Source organism: Anabrus simplex, chromosome 4 (genome assembly GCF_040414725.1).
Source record: "Anabrus simplex isolate iqAnaSimp1 chromosome 4, ASM4041472v1, whole genome shotgun sequence".
Lineage (NCBI taxonomy): Eukaryota > Metazoa > Arthropoda > Insecta > Orthoptera > Tettigoniidae > Anabrus > Anabrus simplex.
This window is the reverse complement of record NC_090268.1, coordinates 140167819-140195547: the sequence shown is the minus strand read 5'-3', so window position 1 is coordinate 140195547 and position 27729 is coordinate 140167819. Positions and strand designations below refer to the sequence as shown.

Genomic DNA, 27729 nt, shown 5'->3' with positions numbered 1-27729 from the left:
TGTGGATGTAATCTACTGCCCCACCCACAGGTGGGCCATAATCAGACTCGCTCCCAATGAGAGACATGATGCAGTACATTATCAGAGACATTTCCTCTTACATTTTTAAATTTCATAATAAATGACAAAATTCATGGCTTTCATCAAACTGATGATGATGCTTGTTGTTTTAAGGGGCCTAACATCGAAGGTCAAGGCCCCTAATGGAACTAGATGGATGACATGATATATGATAGTTAAAAGTTTTAAATGTATCCACTGATGAGAGTTAAAAAAAAAAATGGTGATGAGAAAATGAGCATGAGATTAAAACAATCAGTGGATCTAATTCGCAATGCCTTATTTTCTAATAAAATAAGAGAAAATACAAGGAAAAAAGGAACAAGGCATTGCCTGGTAGTGCAGATATATATACAACATCCATTAGACGTTAAAATAACACATTAAAATACGCAACATAAACTAAAATGAAGTCAATAGGATAAAAGCGCAATTAACACAAATACACTACGACAAAGGACATCATTAGACTCGATAAAACAAACCACTATCCCTCATAAAGCGGATGACGATGTCTCTTGGCTGCTCATCATATCGCAAGATAAGGGAAATCGTACTCGGGAGGTTAAGACTACGGTGAAGATCGACCAGGTCCATACACTCCGTAAGGATGTGTACCATGGTAAGATGGTCGCCGCAGGTACACACCGGAAAGGGTTCTCCTTTCAAAAGATGTGGGTGAGTCAGGATACCATGGCTGATCCGAAGACAACATAATACCACGGCTTTGCTCCGCGAAACCTGAAGGGAAGTCCTCCACATCTTTGTTGTTCCTCTTATCACTCTCAGCTTATTGGGAAGTGGAATGGCCTGCCACTCCATCTCCCAATGGGACATAACCAGATGTCTCAGCTGAGAGCGAATATCACTTGCTGGAACCGTGAAAAGCAACGGGAGCAGTGTAACTGCCACCTTGGCAGCCGCATCTGCTAATTCATTTCCCTCTACACCCATGTGGCTTGGGAACCACAGAAACATGATTTTGGTGCCGGCATCCGAACACCTGGCCAGCAGGTCCTGGACCCGCAGCACCAGAGGGTTGAAATAATAACATTAAGTTATTTATTAGACCACCTAATCAATACAAAATCATTAGCACCAGAGGGTGCCGAGGGAAACAGGTATCAATAGACTGGAGCGAACTCGAGGAGTCAGTACACAGCAGAAGGTGTGGGCACTCATTGTACAGTGCGTACCGTAGACCTTCACAGATAGCATAGAGCTCTGCAGTGTATACACTACAGGTTTCCGGGAGAGCAAATAGAAACCTATCATGGTCGACAACGAAAGCACAGCTCACCTTCATTTCTGCCCTTGAACCATCCGTGTAGATGACGACTGAACATGGATATCGGCCAACAATGGACAGGATGAGCCTCCGATAAATCGAAGGGTCCATTGTTTTTCTTTGGGCCAGTGTGTAGGTCCAGGATAATTTGAGGTCGCCATACTACCCACGGAGGTACCCCACTTGGTTGTCTCACAAGGCAAGGAACCGAAGGTACGTCAAACAATCTGTAAATGCTATCCAAGAGTATTCCAACTGGCCACGTTGCTCGAGGACAAGCAGCGTACAGCAAACGGTTGCCATTGTTGAACATGCAAGGATAGCTTGGATGAAGTGGTATCTGTTGCAAATTTGCAGCATATGTAATAAGGAGCTGCTGGTGCCTCAGGTGTAAAGGCGGCACACCAGACTCAGCGAGCAGGCTGGCAATGGGTCTTGTACGAAAAGCTCCCGGCGCCAGCATAACCCCACCGTGGTAGATGCTGTTCAGCTTCGCAAGAACGCTTGGTCTTGCTGAGCCATATGCTGCACTGCCGTAGTCTAACCTGGATAAAATGTGTGCCCTGTAGTATCGTAAGAGAACCGTGCAGTCAGCTCCCCAATTAGTGCTGCTAAGAAACTTCAAGAGATTAAGCCTCTTGGTGCATTGCACTTTTAGCTCCCGCAGATGTGGCTCCCACGATAATTTACTGTCAAAAATGAGCCCAAGAAATCGGTAAGTGTCAACTACGGGAAGAGCAGCATTTCCTAGAGAAAGTTCAGGATGGGCGTGAAAAGTACGTTGACAACAAAAGTGGACAACGGAGGTCTTTGCGGTAAAAATCCGAAAGCCATGTTCTAAGGTCCACTGCTCCATGCTCCTAAAAGCTTGCTGTAATTGTCGCTCTGCGACTGTCATACTGCGTGAGCTATCATGCACAGCAAAATCGTCCGCATACAGCGACAGTATTACTGCTGAACCAGCAGCAGCAACAATACAGTTTATGGCAATCGCAAACAGAGTGACACTAAGAACTGACCCCTGTGGGACTCCATTTTCTTGAACATGGTATTGCAAATATGTCCTCCCTACTCGGACACGGAATAGACGGAGGGACAAAAAGTTTGCAATAAATACCAGCAAGTTACCTCGGAATCTCCATTGATGCAGGACTGAAAGGATACCATATCACCATAACAGGTACCAAATGCTGTTTGCAGAGAAACGCATCCTGGATAGAGCTCTCCAGGAGTACCAAGTGGTCAGTGGTGGATCAAGCGGCTCGAAAACCACACTGGTACTCGGACAAGAGTCCTATTTCTCCAGACACCACACAATTTGGCGATTTACCATCCTCTCAAATAACTTACACAGGCAGCTTGTAAGACAAGCATACTTAGGATCTTTGTCAGGCTTGAGGACAGGATGCCCTCTCGCCACTGAGATGGAAAATCACCCTCAATCCAGATACGGTTGAACACACGAAGGAGATATAGAAGACTGTCCTCAATAAGGTGTTTCAACATCTGGTTATGAATGCTGTCTGGTCCAGGAAAAGTGTCCTTGCAAAGCGCTAATGCACTGCGGAGTTCCCACTCCGTAAAGGGCACGTTATAGTCCTTTGAAGCATGAGTGGCAAAACTGAGGTGCTGACGTTCTGCCTTCCGCTTCAGAGCGAGAAAACTACGATGGTAATTCCCGGAACAAGACACATCCGCAAAATGGCTAGCTAGATGGATAGCAATCGAGAGTGGTTCAGTGACAATGTTACCTGCAATGGAAATTCCGGTACAGAAGATGATCCTTGGATACCCGAAATACGTCAAAGTTTAGTCCACACATGAGATGATGGAGTTTGTGACGTCATAGACGACACATATCTCTCCCACGAAGCTTTCTTACTTTGGCGAATAAGGACTCGCGCCTTAGCGCGGAGTTGTTTAAATGTTACCAAGTTGGCCACAGTAGGCTGTCTACGGTAAAATTTATGAGCTCGACGACGTTCCTTGATAGCTGCTGCTATTGCTTCAGTCCACCAAGGAGGGCCCAAGAAGGATGGAATGGACAACTCAGCAGCAGCAAAATAACTTGGGTGTTGTAAGTTATTTCCTCGCCGACGGTCCGAATGATATCATCGTTGAAGACAGCTAGTGGTGTGTACTTTGGCCAATCAGCATGTTTAAGAATCCATCGAAGGGGAGCCTCGACGGATTTATGTTTCAACAAAGTAAGGATGATGGGAAAATGCTCACTGTCGCAGAGATCACCGTGTGTATTCCACCGAAACAGCGGAACCAACGTTTGGCTGCATGCGAGAAAAGTCTATGCGAGAATATGTGCCATAACGTACACTAAAGCGAGTTGGTTCCCCCGTATTCAAAATACATAAATACAGCTCCTGTTCCCTGGGGCAAGGCATCTCAGAGCCCCATATGGGGTGATGGACGTTAAAATCGCCCAACAAGATGAAGGGAGGTGGAAGCTGATCTATAAGATCAGTGACATGATTTATGTTAAGAGGCTGGCCTGGTGGAAAATAAATGTTACACACTGTTGCTATGACAGGCAGAGGTACCCGCACCGCAATTGCTTCCAGTGGGGTCCTTAGAGTAACCTCTTCATTGTAGGTATCAGAATGGACAAAACTACCCACACCACCAGACGCCCGGTGGGCATAATAACGTTCTGTCGAGTATAGTCTGAATTTTCTCAAGACCGTATGATGACCAGGTTTGAAGTTGGTCTCCTGAATACAGACTATACTCGCTGTGTACACACTAATTAGCTGACGTAACTCAGCAAGATGACTGTCATAACCGTTACAATTCAACTGTAACAGTGCCATAGTGTGGACTAGAAAAGGAGTGTTAGGTTATGAGCGCAAAATGCTCGCAAGCCTAAACAATATCAACATCTACATCCGTAGATGTAGAGGACAGCGCGACATCCATCCTGTCACCAAAAGACGGCGGGAATGCCGCCCAGAATTTTGATGCTCTTCGGGGGCGAGCATTTCCCCTGCGAGAAGAGGGCGCAGGTTTGGGAATAGGAGTACCCCTGATGGCGGGCATGGCTTCTCCTTCACAGGGGAAGGGCGAGAGCGCTCAGCAAGGGCGCTCTTCTTCGCCGCCTTCTTCTTTTCTGGTTTAGACGGGCTGGGGGATGGCTTCCCAGCCCTGGTCGACAATGCCGCCTCCGCCGGCTGGGGCACAGCTTTCGCCGACCTCTTAGGGAGGAGGGACTTAGCCTTCCCCTCTTGCTGTGCCGGCTGGGAACTGCCAGCCGGCACGACTTCTGGTTGGTCGAAGGTGGGGAGGGCCCCCCTTCAAGCTTTTACTTTGCGACTTTGCTGGGAGCAGCAACAGTCGCCTTGGGCGCAGCGATCAGCACAGGTGACGATGTTGAAAATGACGAACCTGGAAGACACTGAGCTATCATGCTGTAGTCGAGTGTACGGGCAGGTGTATTCGTGGAATTCCTGGTAGGAAAGACCATCCAGGGTCTTGATCTCATGGATCTTCTTCTCACTCAGATATGTCAGACAGTTCCGATCCCGAGGAGAATGAAAACCGGAGCAGTTAGTGCACTTGTACGGAGTTATGCACTCCTCCGTGCCGTGAGCTACTCATCCACATGTACCACATACAGACTGATTCGAACAGCGAGATACCATATGTCCGAATCGCTGGCATTGATAGCATCGCATAGGAGGCGGGATGTACGGCCTCATATCGCAACGGTAAGTAGTTACCTTGACTTTCTCTGGTAACACTGACAACTTGAAAGAGACAATGAAGGCACCAGTGGCAACGTCTTCACTGTTGACCTTGCGCGTAATGCGCCAGACGTGTGTCATGCCACGGTTCTTCGTGTCTTCCATCAACTTGTCGTCAGTGTTCAAAATAAGGTCACGGTCAAAGATGACTCCGCGAACCAAATGCAAGGACTTATGCTCCTCCACTTTGACGGGGATTTCGCCAAAGTGGTCGCACTTAAGCAACTGATAAGCTTGCAGTGCTGTACGAGTCCTCATAAGCAAACTACCGCTGCGCATTTTCTTGAGGTCCTCATAAGTTCGCCGTAGACGCCTTCGATGTGTCTACTAAAAAGGATCGACTTTACCAGCTAAAAATCATGCCCATCGGTTCTGGTAGCAACCAGAAACCGAGGGAAGCTGGATCCCATTTCTTCACGCTGCGCATGTTCCCAGGGAGTTGAACCGCTCAGGGAAGCAAAAGTTAAAGGTGGGGGACCACCTTGAGAGGGGCGACTTTGTTTGGAAGCCGTGCCCCCAAAACTTCCTCCCCAAATGCCACCCACTCCGATCAGGGGTCTCTGTAGCCGAACCAAGCAGCCAAGGCAACACCCACCTGGTCATAGCAGGTACTGCCCGGGGTCCAATGTTGGACGATGCCTAATACGGGATGGCTGAGGCAATGAGCACTAGGACTCCCTTCCTCCAGTCATCCACAACAGCATGTACCCCATAATGTGTACAGAGCACTAAATATAGAGAAAAAAATTAAAATAATTAATAATAATATGTCCTTCTGGCATTCGACTATGCGGGGACCTGTGTTGTCAGGCGGTTACTACTGCCACGGTACATGGCTCTCCCACCCGCAATATTCCTGGGTGGGCAATTGCGGGCTTTTGGGCTAATCGCACATTAAGAGACCCATCTCCGGGCAGCATGCACATCAAAATTTGGAAATGGTCTACAAATGACCCTCGGAAAAACATTAAAAAATAAAGAGGGGACCATAGCCACATGACCCTTTTATCGCCTTCTTCGACAGGCAGGTATTACCTATGGATGTATTCAGCCTCTCCCACCCACGGGAGGTCCGACAGATTATACGAAACCGCGATCCATGTCCGTGCCTAAGTCGCTCCTTTTAGTCGACTCATACGACAGGCAGGGGATACCGCGGGTGTATTCTACATGTGCATCCCCCACCCGCAGGGGGTAGTGTGTTTGGTCCGCGAAAGGTATTTTATTTCCCTCAAGTCCACCGGCAAGCCGGTTAGGACCACCCTATCCGCCAGCTGGGACGCACCATGTAGGAGTATCACCTCTCCCCCTGCTACTCCAGCGCAGCAGGTTCGTGGCTTCCATCATATTCTGAAAGTCAATTTGCAAATTGGTACACGGGCATAGAATTGATGGATATGTAAATGGTAAGAGGTGCAATGATCTTCAACATCTAGAACCACCACCAGAGCGAATTAGTGGTATCACCACAATTACAGCAAGTATTATGAGTAGAGGCACCTACTTTTAGCAAAGTGTAAAATCATGAACATTTTGCAAAATTTTACAAATTAGGCTCAAAGCACAAAACTATTTACCTTCAAGCAAAATAAAAAATAAGTGACAAAATGATGTGGAATCACTCTTTGATTCAAGAAGCATAATGAAAGGTGATTTAGAAAACTATGAAATATTTTATCTATTAAAGGAAATTTCCATCCTATGAGAACTTTCAACGTAAGAATATCTTGAACCAAACAAAGTATTTAGGGATCTAGTTGATAAAGGTAAAGATATTGATGTGATTGTCATTCTTCTTTCCCTGAAATCAGAAAATGGGCATTTTGGGGAAGCGGTAGTGAAGGATCCTGGTCAGTAAAGTAATGTTGATAGTATTGTCAACTTATTGATATATACTATGTGACAAGAGAACAGCTCTAATTCCCAGTAATATGGAACTCATATCTTTCAGACTGATGAGTAAATTATGTAGATAGGGTAGATGCTACTTTTTAAAGTAGCAGGGTAAAATTCTTCCAAACATCCAAGCTTTGATGTACGGTATATACAGTAGAGTCCCGCTCATCCGACCTTCGCTTATCCGACATTCCGTGTTATCCGACACTGGTAGACTTAATTTGAACTTTTGGTGGAGACTAAATTCAGGGACACCCGGTGTGGAGGGTGCGACCGTGGGATAAGCACTGGCCTGACCGCTGGTGGTAGGACCGGTTTTTCTCTCAAGGACTAGTGCAGCGAGTCTTCAGTCACTGTTCAATATAGTATTGGTTGGGTGCAGATTTTATTGTTTTCATATCCTTTGTGAGTATGGCGAGTAAACGGAAGAAAGCGATTGTTTCTATGGAAGACAAGTTGAGTGCATTAAAGAGACTGGACAAAGGGGAAACTCTTCAAAAAGTGGCTTCAGATTATGGTGTTGGACGTGTTACAGTGGGGGACTGGAAAATAAGAGGGAAGAAATTGAAAAGTGGTGCTCTACCAGAGCAACAAGTCATGCACTGAAAATTAGAAAAACAATGAAAAAATGTGAGTACGAAAAAGTAAGTGAAGCGCTATTTCTTTGGTTCACTCAAAACCGGGAAAAGGGCCTGCCAATATCTGGCCCCATTCTGCAAGAAAAGGCGGTGTATTTCCAGAAGGAGTTTAATGAAGGGGACCCTAATTTTACTGCCAGTGCGAGGTGGCTTGATCGGTGGAAAAAAATGGTACGGCATTAGGCAGCTTAATATCTGTGGAGAAAAACTGTCAGCTAAATCCGATAAGGTTGTGAAATTTAAAAAAGGAATTTCAAGAAATAATTCTTGCTGAAAGATTAACCGGTGATCAGACTTTTAATTGTGATGAGACTGGGCTAAATTTCAAGATGCTGCCATAAAAAACTCTCGCAGCCCAAGCCGAGACGTCTGCACCTGGCTGCAAGTGTAGCAAGGAAAGAGTTACTGTTCTTGTCTGTAGTAATGTTACTGGGAACTTAAAAGCAAAATTGTTTATGACTGGTAAAGCAAAGAAGCCTAGGGCTTTTAAAAACATTTCTGTTAATGCTCTTCCAGTCCATTACATGAATCAGAAGGCTGCCTGGATGTCTGCTGACATCTTTAAAGACTATTTTTTTACACAGTTTGTTCCAGATGTGGAAACATTTCTAGCTTCGAACAATCTCCCTAGAAAAGCGCTTCTTCTACTAGACAAAGCTCCATCACACCCAAATGAAGAGCAACTTAGAAGTGGTGACTCAAAGTCATGTTCCTCCCTCCTAACGTGACGTCATTATGCCAGCCAATGGACCAAGGTGTGCTGGAAACATTGAAGAGTAAATATCGGCAGAAACTCCTTTCATCCCTGATAGAGGAAATGGACAATGGCAACGACATGATAGAAAAGTTCAAACGAATCAACATGAAAGACCTGGCATATTGGATAGCGCAGTCTTGGGAAGAAGTTGAAACAACGACATTAGCAAAGTCTTGGAACATATTGTTGAGTGAGGTTGAACATCGAGAGGTGGTACAAGAAGACATGGAAAATATTGTGCCCCTACTGGCTGTGAGGATGCTACGACTGAAGATGTAAGTGGTGTGCACAAGATCAGCTGTTTGAACTAACTGATCCTGATATTATTGATTTTTTGAATGCTAATGGAAATGAGGATGATGATGAAGAAGAACGAGACATTGCAGAGCAAGAGGAGAAAACGATGACTCACAGTGAAAGATTAAGTGCATTGGAAATGGCATTAACCTACGTTGAGCAACAGCCGGAAGCAAGCGCAATGGAGGTGCTGATTTTTCGTCGATGGCAGGATCTCGCAGCAAGAAAACGTGGATCAGCAGGCAAGCAGACATTGTTGACAAGTTTCTTTTCGTAAGACATTTGGAATGCTTTCGTTCAATACTGCATGCACTGTACAATTGAATTGATAATGCAATAAATAGAGTACCGTAAAACATGTCATTGTTTTAGTACTAGAGTACAGCCTTCCTGTTTGTTTCAGTTCATTTTCAAAATTGTTCTGTATTATTCGACATTTTCGGTGATCCGACATACACCAGGTCCCGTTTAGGTCGGATAATCGAGACTCTACTGTAATGTGTTTTCAGCAAAGCTTAACTTTCATGTTTCTAATGCATATACAAATATGATGTTTTACAACAAATATGCTATCAACTACCTTTTGGGATAGCTATTATTGCTGACAAGTGAAAATAAAAATTTAGTGAAATTATTGCCAAATAAAATAAAAGTAGCAAAATGTATACCAAAATAACTTTTTAAAAATGACAAAATCAGGCAAACATTTCACCCCAATTTTAGAAAGTGTTATGAGCAAAGGGCAGATTTTGGCATATTTGAAAGTTTTGTTTGTTTCAAGTTATAATACGCAATAAGAAGTAAATCTGATTCATACCAATTAAAACTGAATTGCTAAGTTTTATAGTGCATGTAAATGCATTATTATAATACATGCATATTCTTGACATATGTGCATATAAATGCATAACTGCAGTTATTATTATTATTATTATTATTATTATTATTATTATTATTATTATTTTGTATACAACATATAATTTGATATTGAAATCAGTACCACAATACAAAGAAATGAATATGTAAAAAATTCCATTTGCTGCCAAAAGCATTTACAATTGTTTACAATTGATGAGTCTAATATATTAACAAGAGCTTGACAATAGAAAAGAAACAAAAATGGTGGCGTTTTGGTATTTGATTCGGATGTTGGTAACACAAATAATGTTTTATGATACCTTAAGCAGTAGAGAGGAGAGATCCTTCCTAGATGCTTGGCAGGGATTAACCTGCCCGCCCCAAAAAAGTATTCTTACTTTTATATACCTGGGTAGAAGAATTGAAACAGAGGCAGCCTGAAACTAAATAATGCCACCATTTTCTTTGTTCCTATGTCACTAGTGCTGGCCCCGTGGTGTAGGGGCAGCATGCCTGCCTCTCACCCGGAGGCCCCGGGTTCGATTCCCGGCCAGATCAGGGATTTTTCTCTCGACCTGAGGGCTGGTTGCCCACTCAGCCTACGTGATTACAATTGAGGAGGTATCCGACGGTGAGATGGCGGCCCCGGTCTCGAAAGCCCAGAATAACTGCCGAGAGGACGGGTCGTGCTGACCACATGACCCCTCGTAATATGCAGGCCTTCGGGCTGAGCAGCGTTCGCTGGGCAGGCCAAGGCCCTTTCAAGGGCATTAAGTGCTGTGGGGTTTGGTTTGGTTATATCACTAGCAGGATCTCGCCAATCCAGACCAATGGACTTGACCAGACCAAAAGTTTGTACCTCTAACCTACCTTTCCTCTTTGTCGGTCATCTTTCGTGTTAGTCGGTATCTGCGGATAATGCACTGATGTTGGCAAGCCTGTTCAGTGCATTGTGAGCTCGTTGGAGCCACCGCTATGTTGGATTTTTAACCTATATATACTTTCATTCATTCATTGTATGAAGAACAGTGACCACTTGAAATCATGTAAACAGAAAAAGCAGATACAAGCACTCTACTTCAACACTGGATATTAGGACAAACAACTTTGTACCTAGAGGAAAAACAAGTATTTTGCAGAGTATGAAACAGTAGATATATATATATGAGTGCATATACTCCTATTTTTAAGTGCATAGTTGCATGCATATTTTGCCATTTTTAGTGCATAAGAATCTACCCTCTAGTTGTGAGGAATGTGTGGAGCATCAGACAGTTAACCCTGTGAAGGTAGGTCACTCAACACGGAGTATGCTTTGTACTGAAGGTGGCAATTATTGTTTTAAGGGAAAGCACAGATACGCAACTATCCCCTCTTAATCCTAGTGGGAGGTAAAGAATGGAAAGTGCCAACCAACACTTCGCAAAATGAGGATATCAACAAAAGATTATGATGATGATGATGATGATGGTTGTTGTTTAAAGGGGCCCAACATGTTGGTCATCGGCCCCTAAAGGTACAAAATGAGACGAAATGCAATGACAATTTAAAAGTCCAAAATTCATCCACTGACTAGAATTTAAAACGTGATGATGAAGAATGAAAGGATAAATATGAATTTAAAATAATCAGCGGAGCCAACTCACAATCGAAAGTTAAAAATAATTCCAAAACTGATCTACTGGCTAGAATTCAATAAGATGACAATGAACAATGATTATGAACTTGAAACAATCAGTGGATCCAACCTGCAATGCCTCACCTTCCCAGAAACTATATTGAAAAATTAGTATTACAGACCAAGGGACTGCTAACAAAGAACAATTCTGAATCGATGATTCTTGTTGTCCAAAGGGGTCCAAAATCCAGGTCAACGGCCCCTCATAATGGTACTTATCGCTAGTAAAGTAGAACCATGATATTTTTCAAGTTGCGGTACTAATCAAGAGTAGCATACACTCACAGTGTTCCAAACGTTATGGTACTACTCACAAGTATTGTACGTCACACAAATAACGTAGACCTATGGTGTTTCTCACATAATGGCACCACTTGTAGGCAATGCAAACCCATGGTGTTCCTCACATAGGTGTACTAATCATAGGGACTCGTACTATCCCGTGGTGTTCCTCACACAGTGGGTACTAATCACAGGCAACGCCCAGACCCGGGGTGTTTCTCACAATGGTACTAATCACAGGCAATATAAGCCCGTGGTGTTCCACATATGGTGGTACTAATTACGGGTACTGTAAACCCATAATGACCCACCCACTACTGCTACTAATCACAAACCTGTTGTGTACCTAATATAGCAGTACTACTTGCAAGTAAAGGCAACCCATGGTTTCCCCTGCATGTTGGTACTAATTACAAGTAGTCTCATAGTTCTAATTCAATCATCCCTTGGCTGCCCCTGTTAGTCACCTCTTACGACAGACAGGGGATACTGTGGTTGTATTCTTTTGCATCCCCCACCCACAGGGGTTATCAGCAAAAGATGGGGAATAGCCAGGAAGCAAGTGAAAATGAAAGAGATTGTCCAGGTCTCTCAGATGTAAAGTCACTGGTGTCGGAAGAGAACAAAAGCTGCCCAAGGGAGATCAAATAAGAAAAATGAAGGTGAGAAATCTGACACAAGCAAGTGGATACAATGCCAGACTCAGCTAGAGGCGCCATGGTCTCCAATCCAAACTCCAAATTTGACAGCCCCTGGGGGTTAAAGGCTGCATTGTGGGTCACTTTGAGGCTGGGTGATCATGTGTAATAAATAGTCAGGCATGAGAGGTATGCAAATATACTGACCCACTGTTCGAACTAATGTTTCCCCCGCACACACACAGTGTGAAGTTTCCAGCTGACCACACCAGACCACACCAAGAGAGGACTATCATACTGTGTGCCAAGCACATCCGATGATATCTATGTCTACCATTGAGACACAGCTGGTAGACACTCTACAACACCTAATATCATTTTGTACCATGTCTCTTTGACTGGCTCAACTGGTCTATGGGTTCACTGTCCTGAGTGTAGACTGCTGTTAACACCAGGGTGCAGATGGCTGTGTCTGGAGTGGTGGTGTAACCAGGAGACATGGATTGATAACAAGCAGCATCACATCATGTTCAGCAGTGAACCTGGTTTTGGATTACTACGGATGACTATTTGGTACAAGTTTGGTGGTGCCGAGGGATGAGGACATATCCTGCCAATGTTGTGGAGACATACTTCATTACTCTTGGCATCATGTTGTGAGAAACAACATCAGATCATCTCTGGTAATGATTTAGAGGACCCTCATGGCACAGCAGTACATCATTTACATCCTGTGTGGAAATGTGGTAAACTACGAGGGAGGACCAAACATAAACGGGATTTTATTTTTTATTTAAATTCATTTATTGAAAAACACAAGAAAATTTCAATTTATTTTTGCACATAGTTTCCTACTTTGGAAATGCATTTGTCCCAGCGTATGGGCAGCTTTTTGATGCCCTCATCGTAAAAAGAACAGGGTCGTGTCACCAGCCAGCTGCGCACGAAGTCTTCCACACTCTCATCATCTTCAAATCACTGCTCTCCTAGAGCTTCTTTAAGCAGTCCGAACAAATGGAAATCGCAGGGCGATAAATCTGGGCTGTAAGGAGGATGATCAAGTGTAGTCCAGTGTTTTTCCTGTAGCTTGGAGACAGTTCAAGGTGCAGTATGGGGCTGCACATTGTCAAATCGGTTAGTTTCATCTTTTGCGGCGATATGCAACCCTAGTCTTGTTCAACGGCTTGCAGTAGTAAGCAGCATTGATTGTGCATCGCCAAATACTCTAATACACCAATACCGGACACCTCTATCTCAACAGCATTGAGTGGAGTGCGAACAGCGACGGTGGTGACATCTAGCGTGTTGGTGTGAACTGCATACTTGTCTATGCTACAGTTGAGAGGAATGCACCTTCACTCATTGGAAATATTTTTGTTAAAATAACTGAACAATCATAATAATTAAGAATGAAATTTTAAAATATGAATGCCTCCTCCATAAACCTCATAACGAGCATTATGTTACCGTACCTTTCGCTATGTCTTAAAAATTAAAAGCAGAATTTGTTTGAGGATTCACCCAGCCTCTGGGAGGAGTATTTAACAACTACTCTTTCCTCTTCTTTCTAGCCTTTTCCCAATTACCTGGCGCATTACTTTGTATGGACTTAGCCTAGTTTTGCAGCCGGATGCCTTTCTTAATACCAATCACATGTGGAGGGATATATATTCACTATTGCGTGTTTCTGTGGTTGCTTTTTGTATTATGTGTTGTATATATTTGAAGATGCACATGAATACGAACACAAACCCGTAGCCCCCAATCTACAGGAATTAAAGATGGGATTAAAATCTCCGACTCAGTTGGGAATCGTACCAGGGCTCTTTGAGCCGGAGGCCAGTACGCTGACCATTCTGTGGTGGTGATCACTGCTTTAAGAGGAAGTACAATTGGTCAACCATCCTCTATTAATACTAATCAGAAGGGAAATGGAAGAGGTCCAACACTCCAGAGAATGAAGATATTACAGACACACAAAAAAAGAAGGGCCACGAAGCGCTAAACATTCAGCCAAAGTACCAGAGGGGGCAGGTAACTTAACAACATCCATGATTTATTAAGATTTCAGGAAAGAGAAGCTGCAGTTAAGGAACAGGAGTTTTGGTCCATTATTTTGATTTCTTCTTCTTCTTCTACTTCTTTGGTATGGCCAATCTTCTTGAATTCTACAGGGGAATTCACCTCACGCTGGTATCTCGCTTTTGCTGTACTTAGAATTTTCTGTTTCACTTCTGAAGGCTGAAATGCATAATCTGTGTGGGTTACTGTAGTCACGTCCTAGTTCGTGAACCATGGGCAACGGCTGAGTGGCCTAGTAAGTGGTCCTGAGAGTCGGGATACCAGTTGCTATGGAATGGGAGTGGGCATCTCGGACATATTCTGAGTCGTGGCCCTCCTTGTGCTCAGGCGGCTAGGACTACACAATTCACCGGTGGTCCATAACCCATTAGAGGAGAGATCCTCACTTGGACTATGTGCAAGTAGGGCAGCATCCTGCTTCATGAATTTACCGAGCTCAGAACACTTTAAGCAAGCCTCGGACCTATGGGAGTAATGGAGACCCACTCCCATTTGACAGGCGAGGGACTCCTTGGAAACAACTTGGCGAACGAAATGGAATTCGATGGGGAGCTATCAATATTAATGGGGCTTATGGAAGAAAGAAGGTAGAACTGGCTGAGTCAGCAAAGAGGATGCATCTGGATGTGTTAGGAGTGATATTCGGGTAAGGGGAGATAAGGAGGAAGAGATAGGAGATTATAAAGTGTACTTGACGGGTGTTAGAAAGGGAAGGGCAGAGTCTGGGGTAGGGCTCTTTATCAGCAATACCATTGCACGCAACATAGTTTCTGTTAGGCACGTAAGTGAGCGAATGATGTGGGTAGATTTGTCAGTGGGAGGAATTAGGACAAGAATTGTGTCCGTGTATTCACCATGTGAGGGTGCAGATGAGGATGAAGTTGACAAGTTTTATGAAGCATTGAGTGACATCGTGGTCAGGGTGAACAGCAAGGATAGAATAGTGCTAATGGGCGATTTCAATGTGAGAGTTGGGAATAGAACTGAAGGATACGAAAGGGTGATTGGTAAATGTGGGGAAGATATGGAAGCTAATGGGAATGGGAAGCGTTTGCTGGACTTCTGTGCTAGTATGGGTTTAGCTGTTACGAATACATTCTTCAAGCATAAGGCTATTCACCGCTACACATGGGAGGCTAGGGGTACCAGATCCATAATAGACTATATCTTAACAGACTTTGAATTCAGGAAATCTTTTAGGAATGTACGAGTTTTTTGGGGATTTTTCGATGATACAGACCATTATCTGATCTGTAGTGAACTAAGTATCTCTAGGCCTAGGGTAGAGAAAGTGAAATCTGTCTGCAAACGAATAAGGGTAGAAAATCTCCAGGACGAGGAAATTAGACAGAAGTACATGGATATGATTAGTGAGAAGTTTCGAACAGTAGACAGTAAGCAGGTTCAGGATATAGAAAGTGAATGGGTGGCATACAGGGATGCTGTAGTAGAAACAGCAAGGGAATGCCTAGGAACAAGTGTGTGTAAAGATGGGAAAAGGCGAACATCTTGGTGGAATGATGAAGTGAGAGCAGCCTGTAAACGTAAAAAGAAGGCTTATCAGAAATGGCTCCAAACAAGGGCTGAGGCAGACAGGGATTTGTACGTAGATGAAAGAAAGAGAGCGAAACAAATAGTTGTTGAATCCAAAAAGAAGTCATGGGAAGATTTTGGTAATAACCTGGAAAGGCTAGGTCAAGCAGCAGGGAAACCTTTCTGGACAGTAATAAAGAATCTTAGGAAGGGAGGGAAAAAGGAAATGAACAGTGTTTTGAGTAATTCAGGTGAACTCATAACAGATCCCAGGGAATCACTGGAGAGGTGGAGGGAATATTTTGAACATCTTCTCAATGTAAAAGGAAATCATCATGGTGGTGTTGCAAACAGTCAAGCTCATGGGGAGGAGGAAAATGATGTTGGTGAAATTACGCTTGAGGAAGTGGAAAGGATAGTAAATAAACTCCACTGTCATAAGGCAGCAGGAATAGATGAAATTAGACCTGAAATGGTGAAGTATAGTGGGAAGGCAGGGATGAAATGGCTTCATAGAGTAGTCAAATTAGCGTGGAGTGTTGGTAAGGTACCTTCAGATTGGACAAAAGCAGTAATTGCACCTATCTATAAGCAAGGGAACAGGAAGGATTGCAACAACTATCGAGGTATCTCATTGATTAGTATACCAGGCAAAGTATTCACAGGCATCTTGGAAGGGAGGGTGTGATCAGTCGTTGAGAGGAAGTTGGATGAAAACCAGTGTGGTTTCAGACCACAGAGAGGCTGTCAGGATCAGATTTTCAGTATGTGCCAGGTAACTGAAAAATGCTACGAGAGGAATAGGCAGTTGTGTTTATGTTTCGTAGATCTAGAGAAAGCATATGACAGGGTACCGAGGGAAAAGATGTTCACTATACTGGGGGACTATGGAATTAAAGGTAGATTATTAAAATCAATCAAAGGCATTTATGTTGACAATTGGGCTTCAGTGAGAATTGATGGTAGAATGAGTTCTTGGTTCAGGGTACTTAATGGAGTTAGACAAGGCTGTAATCTTTCACCTTTGCTGTTTGTAGTTTACATGGATCATCTGCTGAAAAGTATAAAATGGCAGGGAGGGATTCAGTTAGGTGGAAATGTAGTAAGCAGCCTGGCCTATGCTGACGACTTGGTCTTAATGGCAGACTGTGCCGAAAGCCTGCAGTCTAACATCTTGGAACTTGAAAATAGGTGCAATGAGTATGGTATGAAAATTAGCCTCTCGAAGACTAAATTGATGTCAGTAGGTAAGAAATCCAACAGAATTGAATGTCAGATTGGTGATACAAAGCTAGAACAGGTCGATAATTTCAAGTATTTAGGTTGTGTGTTTTCCCAGGATGGTAATATAGTAAGTGAGATTGAATCAAGGTGTAGTAAAGCTAATGCAGTGAGCTCAAGTTGCGATCAGCAGTATTCTGTAAGAAGGAAGTCAGCTCCCAGACGAAACTATCTTTACATCGGTCTGTTTTCAGACCAACTTTGCTTTATGGGAGCGAAAGCTGGGTGGACTCAGGATATCTTATTCATAAGTTAGAAGTAAAAGACATGAAAGTAGCAAGAATGATTGCTGGTACAAACAGATGGGAACAATGGCAAGAGGGAACTCGGAATGAGGAGATAAAGGCTAATTTAGGAATGAACTCGATGGATGAAGCTGTACGCATAAACCGGCTTCGGTGGTGGGGTCATGTGAGGCAAATGGAGGAGGATAGGTTACCTAGGAGAATAATGGACTCTGTTATGGAGGGTAAGAGAAGTAGAGGGAGACCAAGACAACGATGGTTAGACTCTGTTTCTAATGATTTAAAGATAAGAGGTATAGAACTAAATGAGGCCACAACACTAGTTGCAAATCGAGGATTGTGGCGACGTTTAGTAAATTCTCAGAGGCTTGCAGACTGAACGCTGAAAGGCATAACAGTCTATAATGATAAAGTATGTATGTATGTATGTATGTATGTATGTATGTATGTATGTACATATTACGGTTACATGAGTGAACTGTGATGTTCCTGACAAGGAAGAAGTGTTCAGAATTTCCTAAAGTCTCTTTCACAAATTTATGCATGAAGAATTACCATACACACGTATTAAATTAGGCGGACTGGTGCTCAAGCCTATGCCAATAAAACACTCAAATAATTTTCTTATGCCAGGCTGAGTGGCTCAGACGGTTGAGGTGCTGGCCTTCTGATCCGAATTTGGCAGGTTCGATCCTGGCTCAGTCTGGTGGTATTTGAAGGTGTTCAAATACGTCAGCCTCGTGTAGGTAGATTTACTGGCACATAAAATAATTCCTGCTTGACTAAATTCTGGCACCTCAGCATCACCGAAAACTGTAAAAGTAGTTAGTGGGACATAAATAAAATTATTATTATTATTATTATTGTACCGGGAGGTACACCCCTACGCCGCACTTTTAAATCTTGCACCAATAAAACCTCCTCTACAGGAAGAACTCTGAACTTAAAACTGGACCAACTTGTAAATTTTCTCAGAAGATGTCACTACCGTAATTTTTTTATGGTGAAGTTTCTTGAACTGTGTGAAATTCTACTTGTTATTGTTTTCCATTCAACAAGAAGTTTGGACATTCTCTCATAGAGGTCACTACAAAAACTATGATCATGCACCCTGGTGCGAAGTGAAGGAACCTTTCACAAGTAATTTTGTTTTCAGAAGTTTTTCCTTTACTAAATTTTGTTCATTCATTTTTGGGTTGGCAATATTTATCCTTTCTTTCCGTCTGTTTTGAATTTAACCAATCAAGAATTTCTGTAATTAATTTCCTACCAATCACAGCTTCTTCTTCGATTTGGTGTGAACTTTCAGCTACCCAATAAAATTGAGTGGGTGTGGCTGTTTTATTCATGAAATGTCTCGAACTTTCCCCGAGGGTTTATAAACTGCTGATTTTCACGTCTCTTGGCCATTTGATCAACGTCTATCTAAGTGTGTGGATGTGAAGCAGGAGGTAGGTGGCGCCTCTTTCATCAGGCAGCAGGTCTTCAGCAAGGTAATGGCCGTTTAACATCTCATTTCTTGCTAGCTCAGCAGTTTAACCCACGTAACAGGTCCGAAATTTTAATATGTAACCTTTTTCTCTAAAATGTAAGTTCTGCCAGCTTATGTAAAAACTTGTAAAATCTGTAACTGTAATTTGGGGATAGTGATTTACTCTCTCGAGCTCCCCTTCATTTTGGTTTTGAGGTGACTACGTTTTGTTAACTGATTTTCTTCCGTTCCTTAATGTTTTAAATTTCTTTCTTAGACGGGTCACCTCCATAGTTTGGGAATAGCCCGTTTCATCGGCCTAGTGCCTGTTTGGTTTTAAGAAGCTGCATAGAGGAGTGCGAGTATTCGCCTCGGCCTTCAATTTCAAGACTATTGCGATAACCATTATGCTACAGGCTCCAAGTTTTTGATTGTGAATTTTATGGTACTGTTTAACAATGTGGGCCCTCAAGTTTGAGTGTACATGAATTCCATATTTGTTAATATTATTGGTTTTACTCTAATGGAATGTTAGTGGGACGTATTTGATTGATTTTTTAATATACTGTAAGGTGCATAGAATGTAACCTCAACACAGATGCAATCATTACTTCTTTTTAATACTTGCAGTCCTTGTCAGTTCCCATGCCATTGTCTTGCTGGATAATTTGATCAGCGCATAACACTTTTCTTGGAATATAACTGCAGTGTAAGATTATTTAATGACAAACACTGATACATCATAAATAACACGCCAGTGCACCAAGAATCATACAGATGGGCATATGTTATTGAAGAGTTTGTCACACCAAGACATGTAGGTAGCAGCATTATCGACTTTCTCGCTGAATACTGCAAGCTGTCTGGTAATGGTGTATTAAAGTATTTGGCGTCGCTCATGCAAAAAATCAATGAGCAAAATGCCTCACTGATCGAAAAAACAGTTGCAAGAACCTTGCCAGTTGACAGTCGAGTCTTGGCTTTCACTGGTGTGCCTCCCATTTCCTCCACCACTCCTTACACACACGCGTCCTTGACAATGTTTGATCACCAAACTGTGCAGTCAATCTCTGGCAAATTTCAGCCGCTGTAACTTTTTTAAAAATTTTACTATTTGCTTATCTCTGGCAAATTTCAGCCGCTGTAACTTTTTTTTCCTTCCTACTATTTGCTTTACGTTGCACCAACACAGATATGCCTTATGGCGACGATGGGATAGGAAAGGCCTAGGAAGTGGAAGGAAGTGGCCGTGGCCTTAATTAAGGTACAGCCCCGGCATTTGCCTGGTGTGAAAATGGGAAACAATGGAAAACCATCTTCAGGGCTGCCGACAGTGGGACTCAAACCCACTATCTCCCGATTACGCCACTGTAACTCCTTCACGAGCAAGAACTTTTATAATTATGCGTTGTGCAGTGGAGGGGTGCACCTGTTGCTCCAACATCGTGAGTGTTACTGACAAAACGGCGGGAAATATCTATCAGCACGTTCTCCCTACTCCTAACGGTCCCGCCTAAGCATAGCAGAAGCGCAGGTCTAGTCCTACCAACTGTTGATGTTCAGGAACAAAAATCCCGTTTATATTTGATCGACCTGCGTATCAATATAAATAACACAATCCTGTACACACGTGGCTCATGTGTCCTTGGAATGCCTACATCGCTATTACAAATAATTATTCTCTGTAGTACTATGTAAAAATTGAACCACATAAATTGTGGAATGTATTGAATAGGTGGTTCAATAAATATTCCTATAATATTCTTGATATAATGCCTACATCACGTCAAGGAATTCCTGTCTCCAGCAAGGTTATCCAGTATGTCCCCCAAGGAACGTACGGGATCATCTCGGACGTCAACGCGACCCAGCAATGATCTCCAGGATATCAAATGCCAGTACAACAGATGCAGGCCGACTTGTCTCCCAATCGACGTATGAATCCAGGTGTAAGCAGTTGATACACCCTAATGGCATGGGTCCAGCAGTATTCCCAAGCTGCCAACTCCCTGAGTCACTTTTTCGGATAAAGTAACCATATTGAAGTTGACGTATGTCTCAAGTATTATTACAATGAGAATAGTCACTTGTAACATAATAAAGTAACCATACCAAGTCACATGACCTTCCAACATATGCAGTTTCATTTCATCACCACCACTCCTTTCAGATGCTACTCCTTTTTCTTTGTCAGTCGTGTATATCTATGTGGGTGTCTCAAAATAATGTCCGAATGACCACAAAGTCATGCTGATGTTTTGTTTTGATTTTTGTTTTCAGGTGTAACGAATGTAACAGCATGGTAGGAAATCAACTTAGCTTTGAAGAGAGAAAGTTTTTCCTTAAATATTATTGGAAAACTGAAAACGCCATGGAAGTGCAAAGACGGTTCAGAAGGGAGTTTGATAAACTGCTACCAACGCACCGGACAATTGCTCACATCAGAGATAATTTGAAGGAGATAAAACTGTTCACAACGTCAACAAGAAACGTTCAGAATGACCACAGACATCCACCAGCCCTCGAAACAAAGAGCAAGTGCAGGAAACCCTACTTCGATCCTCACAGAAATCTCTACGACAAACGGCTCGGGAGACACACCTCTCAAAAGATAGCGCCCATCGCATTGTGAAACGTCTGCACTGGAAATGCAAACTCTGTCTTTTTGGTAGCCTCCAAATGGGGGAGCAGAAATAAATGCATTTCTCTCTCTCCAACACGAATCCATACTCTCAATGAAGACGATCCGGATCGGAGAGTTCAATTCTGTCAATGGTACTTGGCAAAATGTGCAGCAGATGCAGGGTTTCCACACAAAATTGTCTGGAACAATGAGGCCACCTTTAAATTAAATGGCTCAATTAATTACCATAATTGTACCTACTGGGGTCCAGTAAATCCTCATGTCACTGTTGAATACCATGTAAACTTACAAGGGGTAACAGTGTGGTGTGGGATATCAGCACTGGGTATCACAGGTCCATTTTTTTTCAATGGAACTGTAAATGGTGACAGTTACGTAACCTTGCTGCAGGAGTTTATCGGTCCAAACATTGAAGAGACGTTTGATGATGATGACGAGATTTACTTTCAGCAAGATGCAGCACCTCCCCACTACCACTGCGATGTAAGAGCTCGCCTCGATGCAGCTTATCCAAACACATGGATTGGACGAAGTGATAGCACTGAATACCCTGCGCGTTCCCCAGACCTCGCGCCAATGGACTTCTTTTTTTGGGGATACCTCAAGGACAGGGTTTATTGCACAAAACCAAGAACAACTGATGCAATGAAATTGGAAACTGAAAGACAATGTTGCAAAATTCCAAATGTACTGTTTCGTGACGTTTGCGAATCCATTGGTTCTCATTATCAGAATTGTCTGAACAATAACGGTCATCAATTTGAACATTTGCAAATATGATTCTGTAATTGCATGTTTCTTCTGTAATTCAAGCCCTCAAACTTGTCCCCATGCCCATAAATAGTGACTTTACAGTCCTCCTAATTGTAGTACATTATTTTGAGACACCTGTATATAGATATATATATATATATATATAATAAGAGTTTTGTCTGTACCTTGTTCAGAATTTTTAAAGAATCATATTTCAGTACCGGTTGTGTTCACGTAACAAGGAAATGCATTTTTAAATTTTCCAATAATGTATGTAGGGTAGGCTATGTATGTATGTATGTATGTATGTATGTATGTATGTATGTATGTATGTATGTACATGCATCACAAGAAAACGGCTGAAGAGAATTCAATGAAAATTGGTATGTAAAGTCGGGGAATAAGTCGCCAATTCATGCTAAGTGAAATGGTAGTTATGGGGAAAGCCTAAAGTTTAATTCTCAAATATTGATGTTAATAGTGGTCCTATCGATAAATATCATACTACATAACTAAAGTTGTATAGAATTAAATTTCTGATCATTTATGTCTTATACATTTTTACTCTACCGGCTATAATAACAGAGATATTCATGAATATGGATTTTTGTTGCTAGGTCCATATCAACGCCAAGCACAAGAAAACAAGTAAACAGGATTTAATGAAAATCAGTATGTAGAGTCAGGGAATAAGGAACTGCAATCTACACTATCAATAATTTTATTCACCCTGTTTGAAATGGTAGTTTAGGGGAAGGCATCTAAAATTTAATATTTCGTTACCTATGTTAGTGTATTGGTACTATTGAAAAGTACTACATAACAAAAGTTATAGAGAATAAAATTTCTGATCATTTACGTCTTATTTAGTCTAACCATACCGAATATGATAAGCATGGTGGTTACCATTTTAAGAGGAAGTACAACTAGGCAACCATCCTCCATATAACTTCGAAAAATGAAGTTTTCAGCTTAAGAAGGGCAACAAAGTGCGTGAAAATGAAAGATACCCTCGACCTCCATATGTAATGCTGTCGGAGTCAGGAAAGAAAAGAGTTGAAGAAGGGAGGTCTGACAGGATAGATGAAAGTGAGGAGCCTGGCACAAGTAAGTGGGAGCAAAGCCAGGACTCAGCTAATGGCCCCGTGATTGCCAAACCACTTAAGTTCAGAGCCCCTGGGGCCACATTTAGTCGCCTCTTACAACAGGCAGGGGATACTGTGGGTGTTACTCTACTGCCTCCACCCACAGGGAGACAACTATAATAAGAGAATTCATGAATTTAAATTCAGACTTTTGTTGCATAGTCCATATCAACGCCAAGCATTGCTGACATGGAAATTGTGTTAACTGGCGATGGATTTTGTTGTGATTGTCTTAAGGTGTAAACAAGCATGCTCATTGGTCCATATCGACAAAGAAAATTGTGAAGATGATTATAACAATGAGAAAAAATCATAAAGGAACGATCGCTTGAATAATACGACTAGAGGGAGTCATGAAAGAAAGGACTCACTTTAAAACAGATGCCCCAATATCACAGAGTCAGAAAAAAACTAAATGCGAAGGCCTATAGGTAGAAAGCTCCAAAAATTGATCAACAATATTGCATTGATCATTGTTTGTTGTGATGTGCTCTGTGTCTTCTGCTGCCACTCACCTCCGATAGATGGAATTACTGCTGTGTACCAAGTACAACAGCCTCCATGAATATTGACGGGAAATAACTGGGGAGTTAGATAACTCTCTTCTTTAGCATTCTATCCTCTGGTTCATAAATTTTCTGATACTACTGGTACGTAACACTCTGGTTCATCATAGTATTCCAGCTATTCGACCCCTACTCTGAGGCACTGACTGGAATGAGCAGTGTGCACACTTAACGAAATAGTGGCAGAGGAGTGTTCACAGCTGTCTACAGCCTGGTCATTCCAGCTCTGGAAATTTGGACTGTTAGATCGGCACCATAGTACTGTTCGTTGAAAGTGAGAAAATGTGCGATTTTTTCATTTTATTGAGTATTTCATATGAGAGCATTTCCTTTAATCACAACATTTCTACTAATGTCATTTAATGATCTATGTTGACTTCAGTTGGGAAAACCACAAAAACAATCTTTCTGAGGATGTAAAAAGGCAGGTAGAGAGTGAGTGTCTTCCATTATATTGAAAACTGCCCAACTCTATTCTGACTGGCAGTAGGCAAGTAGGCCTACCAACATAATGAAAACTCCCCAACTTGACTGTGACTGAAAGCAGGCAAGAGGTCCTGCCATTACAATGAAAATTTCCTAACCCTGTCTTCACGTGAGAAAAGGTGTATGGTGACTTCTCCGACGCGTTTCTAGGGTAAAGTTAAGAGCAATTTAATTTAATGCAATCTTACTCACAACGTGTACACTACTTAACCTAGAATTCTGTATACAGTACAGTATTCCGTAGTGAAGCACGGGTACTTTAGCTAATCTACACATAATTCATGATTTTCTAACAACAAGAACCTACCCGTGCAATTGCCGATGGATCCTCATATAAGCCTGCGATAAGAGCCACATGTCCTGGCCTTGTTTCTGTTGGAACTCTTGTGTGTGATACTCCCCAAGTGCCTCGCTCAGTGATAATAGACCTGAAAATATAAACAAGAAGTATGATTCTATCAATAGTTACCTTATTAAATAGCATTTACATTCTTGTTGACTTGTGAAATAAATACTCTTTTGATATGGTTAGCATGGTTTTCTCTTGTTTATGCAGTTTTACTTCCTATGCCATACTTATCGTCCTCAAAACCAGACCATTAGAACACAGAACACAAGACATATGCTAGTTAATTAATTTAATTAATAAAATATGGTTTTGAAGGTATCAACTCTGAGTGAACAAACTGACGATAAATAATGTAGGCCTACTCCACCAAAAACCAGCTAATTAAAAAACACAATCAGGACACCAACATGTAGATTTCTTACCATAGAATCTTACGTCAAAGTTCACCATTTACACAAAACTCCTATGTAGGTTAAACAGTGCAGTTAATTGCTCAGGGTTACAGTATACAAAGTCGACATTTAACAGTCAAGTCTACAGATTCCCTTTCAGAGTCAGATTTTATTCCCCATTATCTCTTACGACTAGATTATACAGCTATGAGCTTAAAAGGGTATTTAATGAGCCAGATACTGTTGAAGTCATTATGACCAAGAGGCTTATGTGGGCTCGACAGGTGTTACATGTTCAAAATATGATTGCACTCAGCCATGCCAGAAACTACTACTAGGTCATCGGTACTACTCTGTCACCAGATATAATAGAGCGCTAATTTATGACTGCTCAGTTAGTCGGTCAATCCGTCCTTGGCTATTCCTTTCACTCTAATGTTGATAGCCCCTAAATGATCAACACACATTCCATTTTGAATTCATCCCATTGTTTTCGCCTTTGTAGCACTCTTCTCTAAAAGTCCACCATGTCTTGTCAATAATGCAAAAATCACGTTCTGACTGTACCATTAGTTTCTGGGATCTTTGGTTGCACAGAAATGTAAACAACTAGTGATGAGCAAGCCTGATGCTATGGTGACAGCGTGACCCTATCCAAACGGAAAGCATAGCCTGAGTGTTCACAAGCAACATACTGTACACATGACCACATTCCAAGATGATGCCTTCCGAATAGAGCATAGTCACACAGACGCAAGCACGTAGACTGCCCCTTTCTCCCCGCGGGAGATGGTATGACCCATCTACCATGGCTGCAGAACCCAGCAACTAAGAGTATTCGGTTAACTGATGTACCTGCTGCCCTCTATCCACTGTAATAAACAAACTCTAATGCCACCACAAAAAAGTACAACAGTATTTTGAGTAAGTAATGGGATTGTAAGCAAATAAAAGTTGTAGATCTCTTCATATGGTTATGAGAGCATTTAGGGGCTGCAATAAGAATGTAAAGGAGAGGGCGTGTAAGTCTCTAGTAAGACCACAATTAGAATATGGTTCCAGTGTATGGCACCCTCACCAGGCTTACTGGATTCGAGAATTGGAAAAAATCCAAAGGAAAGCAGCACGATTTGTACCGGGTGACTTCTGACAAAAGAGTAGTAGTGTTACAAAAATGTTGCAAACTTTGGGCTGGGAAGACTTGGGAGTAAGGAGGAAAGCTGCTTGAACAAGCTGGATGATCTAAGCAGTCAGTGGAGCGATGGAGTGGAATGACATTAGTAAACGAATAGTGATGAGTGGTGTTTTTAAAAGTAGAAAAAATCACAATATGAAAGTTGAAATTTAAGAGGACAAATTGGGACAAATATTTTTTTATAGGAAGAGGAGTTAGGGATTGTAATAATTTACCAAGAGAGATAATTAAAAAAATTCAACTTCTTTGAAATTATATGAAAAGACTAGGTAAACAACTGATAAGGAATCTGCCACCTGGACGACTGCCCTAAATGCAGATCAGTGGCAATTATTATTATTATTATTATTAGAATATGGTTCCAGTGTATGGCACCCTCACCAGGCTTACTGGATTCGAGAATTGGAAAAAATCCAAAGGAAAGCAGCACGATTTGTACCGGGTGAATTCTGACAAGTAATGTTTGGACCTCCATGTAGCCATCATAGTAGTCAGTATTACGACTTATATTTGGAACTACTTGGATGTAGGATAATGTTTCTGACTTTTCAAGTTTCTGACACATTCGGTAAATCTGCATAATCAAAGCAGGGCCAAATAAATAGGCTAACTGGAAAGACAATATCTCAATACAAGATATATATGGAGTTATTTTACCTTAAATATGGAGAAATATCTGCTTTTTCGTAAAAGGTATCAGCTCGTAATCCATCAGCTACAAAAAGCACGAGTCGCTTGGCAGGAGCACGGAGAGGGCTCGAATGTGGACTAATGCCATGAACAATCGGTGATTTGAAGTATATATCAAAAATTGACATTAAGAATACAATATGGACAAAGAATCCTGAAATGATTAGCCACATCTCTGTATTTTGTAAATAATCACGTCATGGTTGATCACAGTAGGAATTTATAACCTAAAAGTTCAATAAAACTTGCAGTCTGTTAAATTAATGCCATGTGTGAACGGATATTTTGCAGATGATTATATATCTAATGCACTTTTTGTATACGAAAGTTACGAAACGTTATCAGTGTATAATATGACATATCTCAAAGCTGATCATCTCTCATCGTTTACACCTGTCACCTATATTGACGATGACGAATTTGACATAAGAAAAACGAATGTTGTTCAATAAGAATTTGCTGCCATCTATGGTCCAAAGTAGGAACCTAACGAAATGAGAAACAAATGCCATTCGTGCGTGCGGTGCAACCAAATACTCTAGCCTAGCTCGTTCGTGCGGTGTCAATGAGTTGTGTGCTACGACCTGTGAGCACCTAAAAAAAGACTAAGCGTAAGCGATGCTTTCAACTTTCCCAGTGGTCGGAGCGAGCCAGGGATCCTTCGGCGCGAAATTACATGAGATTGCTCTCAGAGCAGGATTTGCAGTAGGATGGACATATAAATATCGACTAAAGTGTACGCATTGTCTG

The 27729-nt window shown here is 42.0% G+C and overlaps 1 protein-coding gene across 2 annotated transcripts in view; it reads right to left on the bottom strand.

Moving 5' to 3' along the window:
- Positions 1–27396, bottom strand: part of PIG-N (Phosphatidylinositol glycan anchor biosynthesis class N) — a 120165-nt gene extending 92769 nt beyond the window's left edge. For both annotated transcript variants that reach the window (XM_067145221.2, XM_067145222.2), the window contains exons 1-2: positions 26947–27396; positions 24661–24781 (exon numbers count right to left, since the gene is read on the bottom strand). In XM_067145221.2, the coding sequence (XP_067001322.2) occupies positions 24661–24781; positions 26947–27152 (327 nt within the window). In that variant the 5' untranslated portion in view covers positions 27153–27396. The remainder of the gene's footprint in view (positions 1–24660; positions 24782–26946) is intronic.
- Positions 27397–27729: the final 333 nt, after the last annotated feature.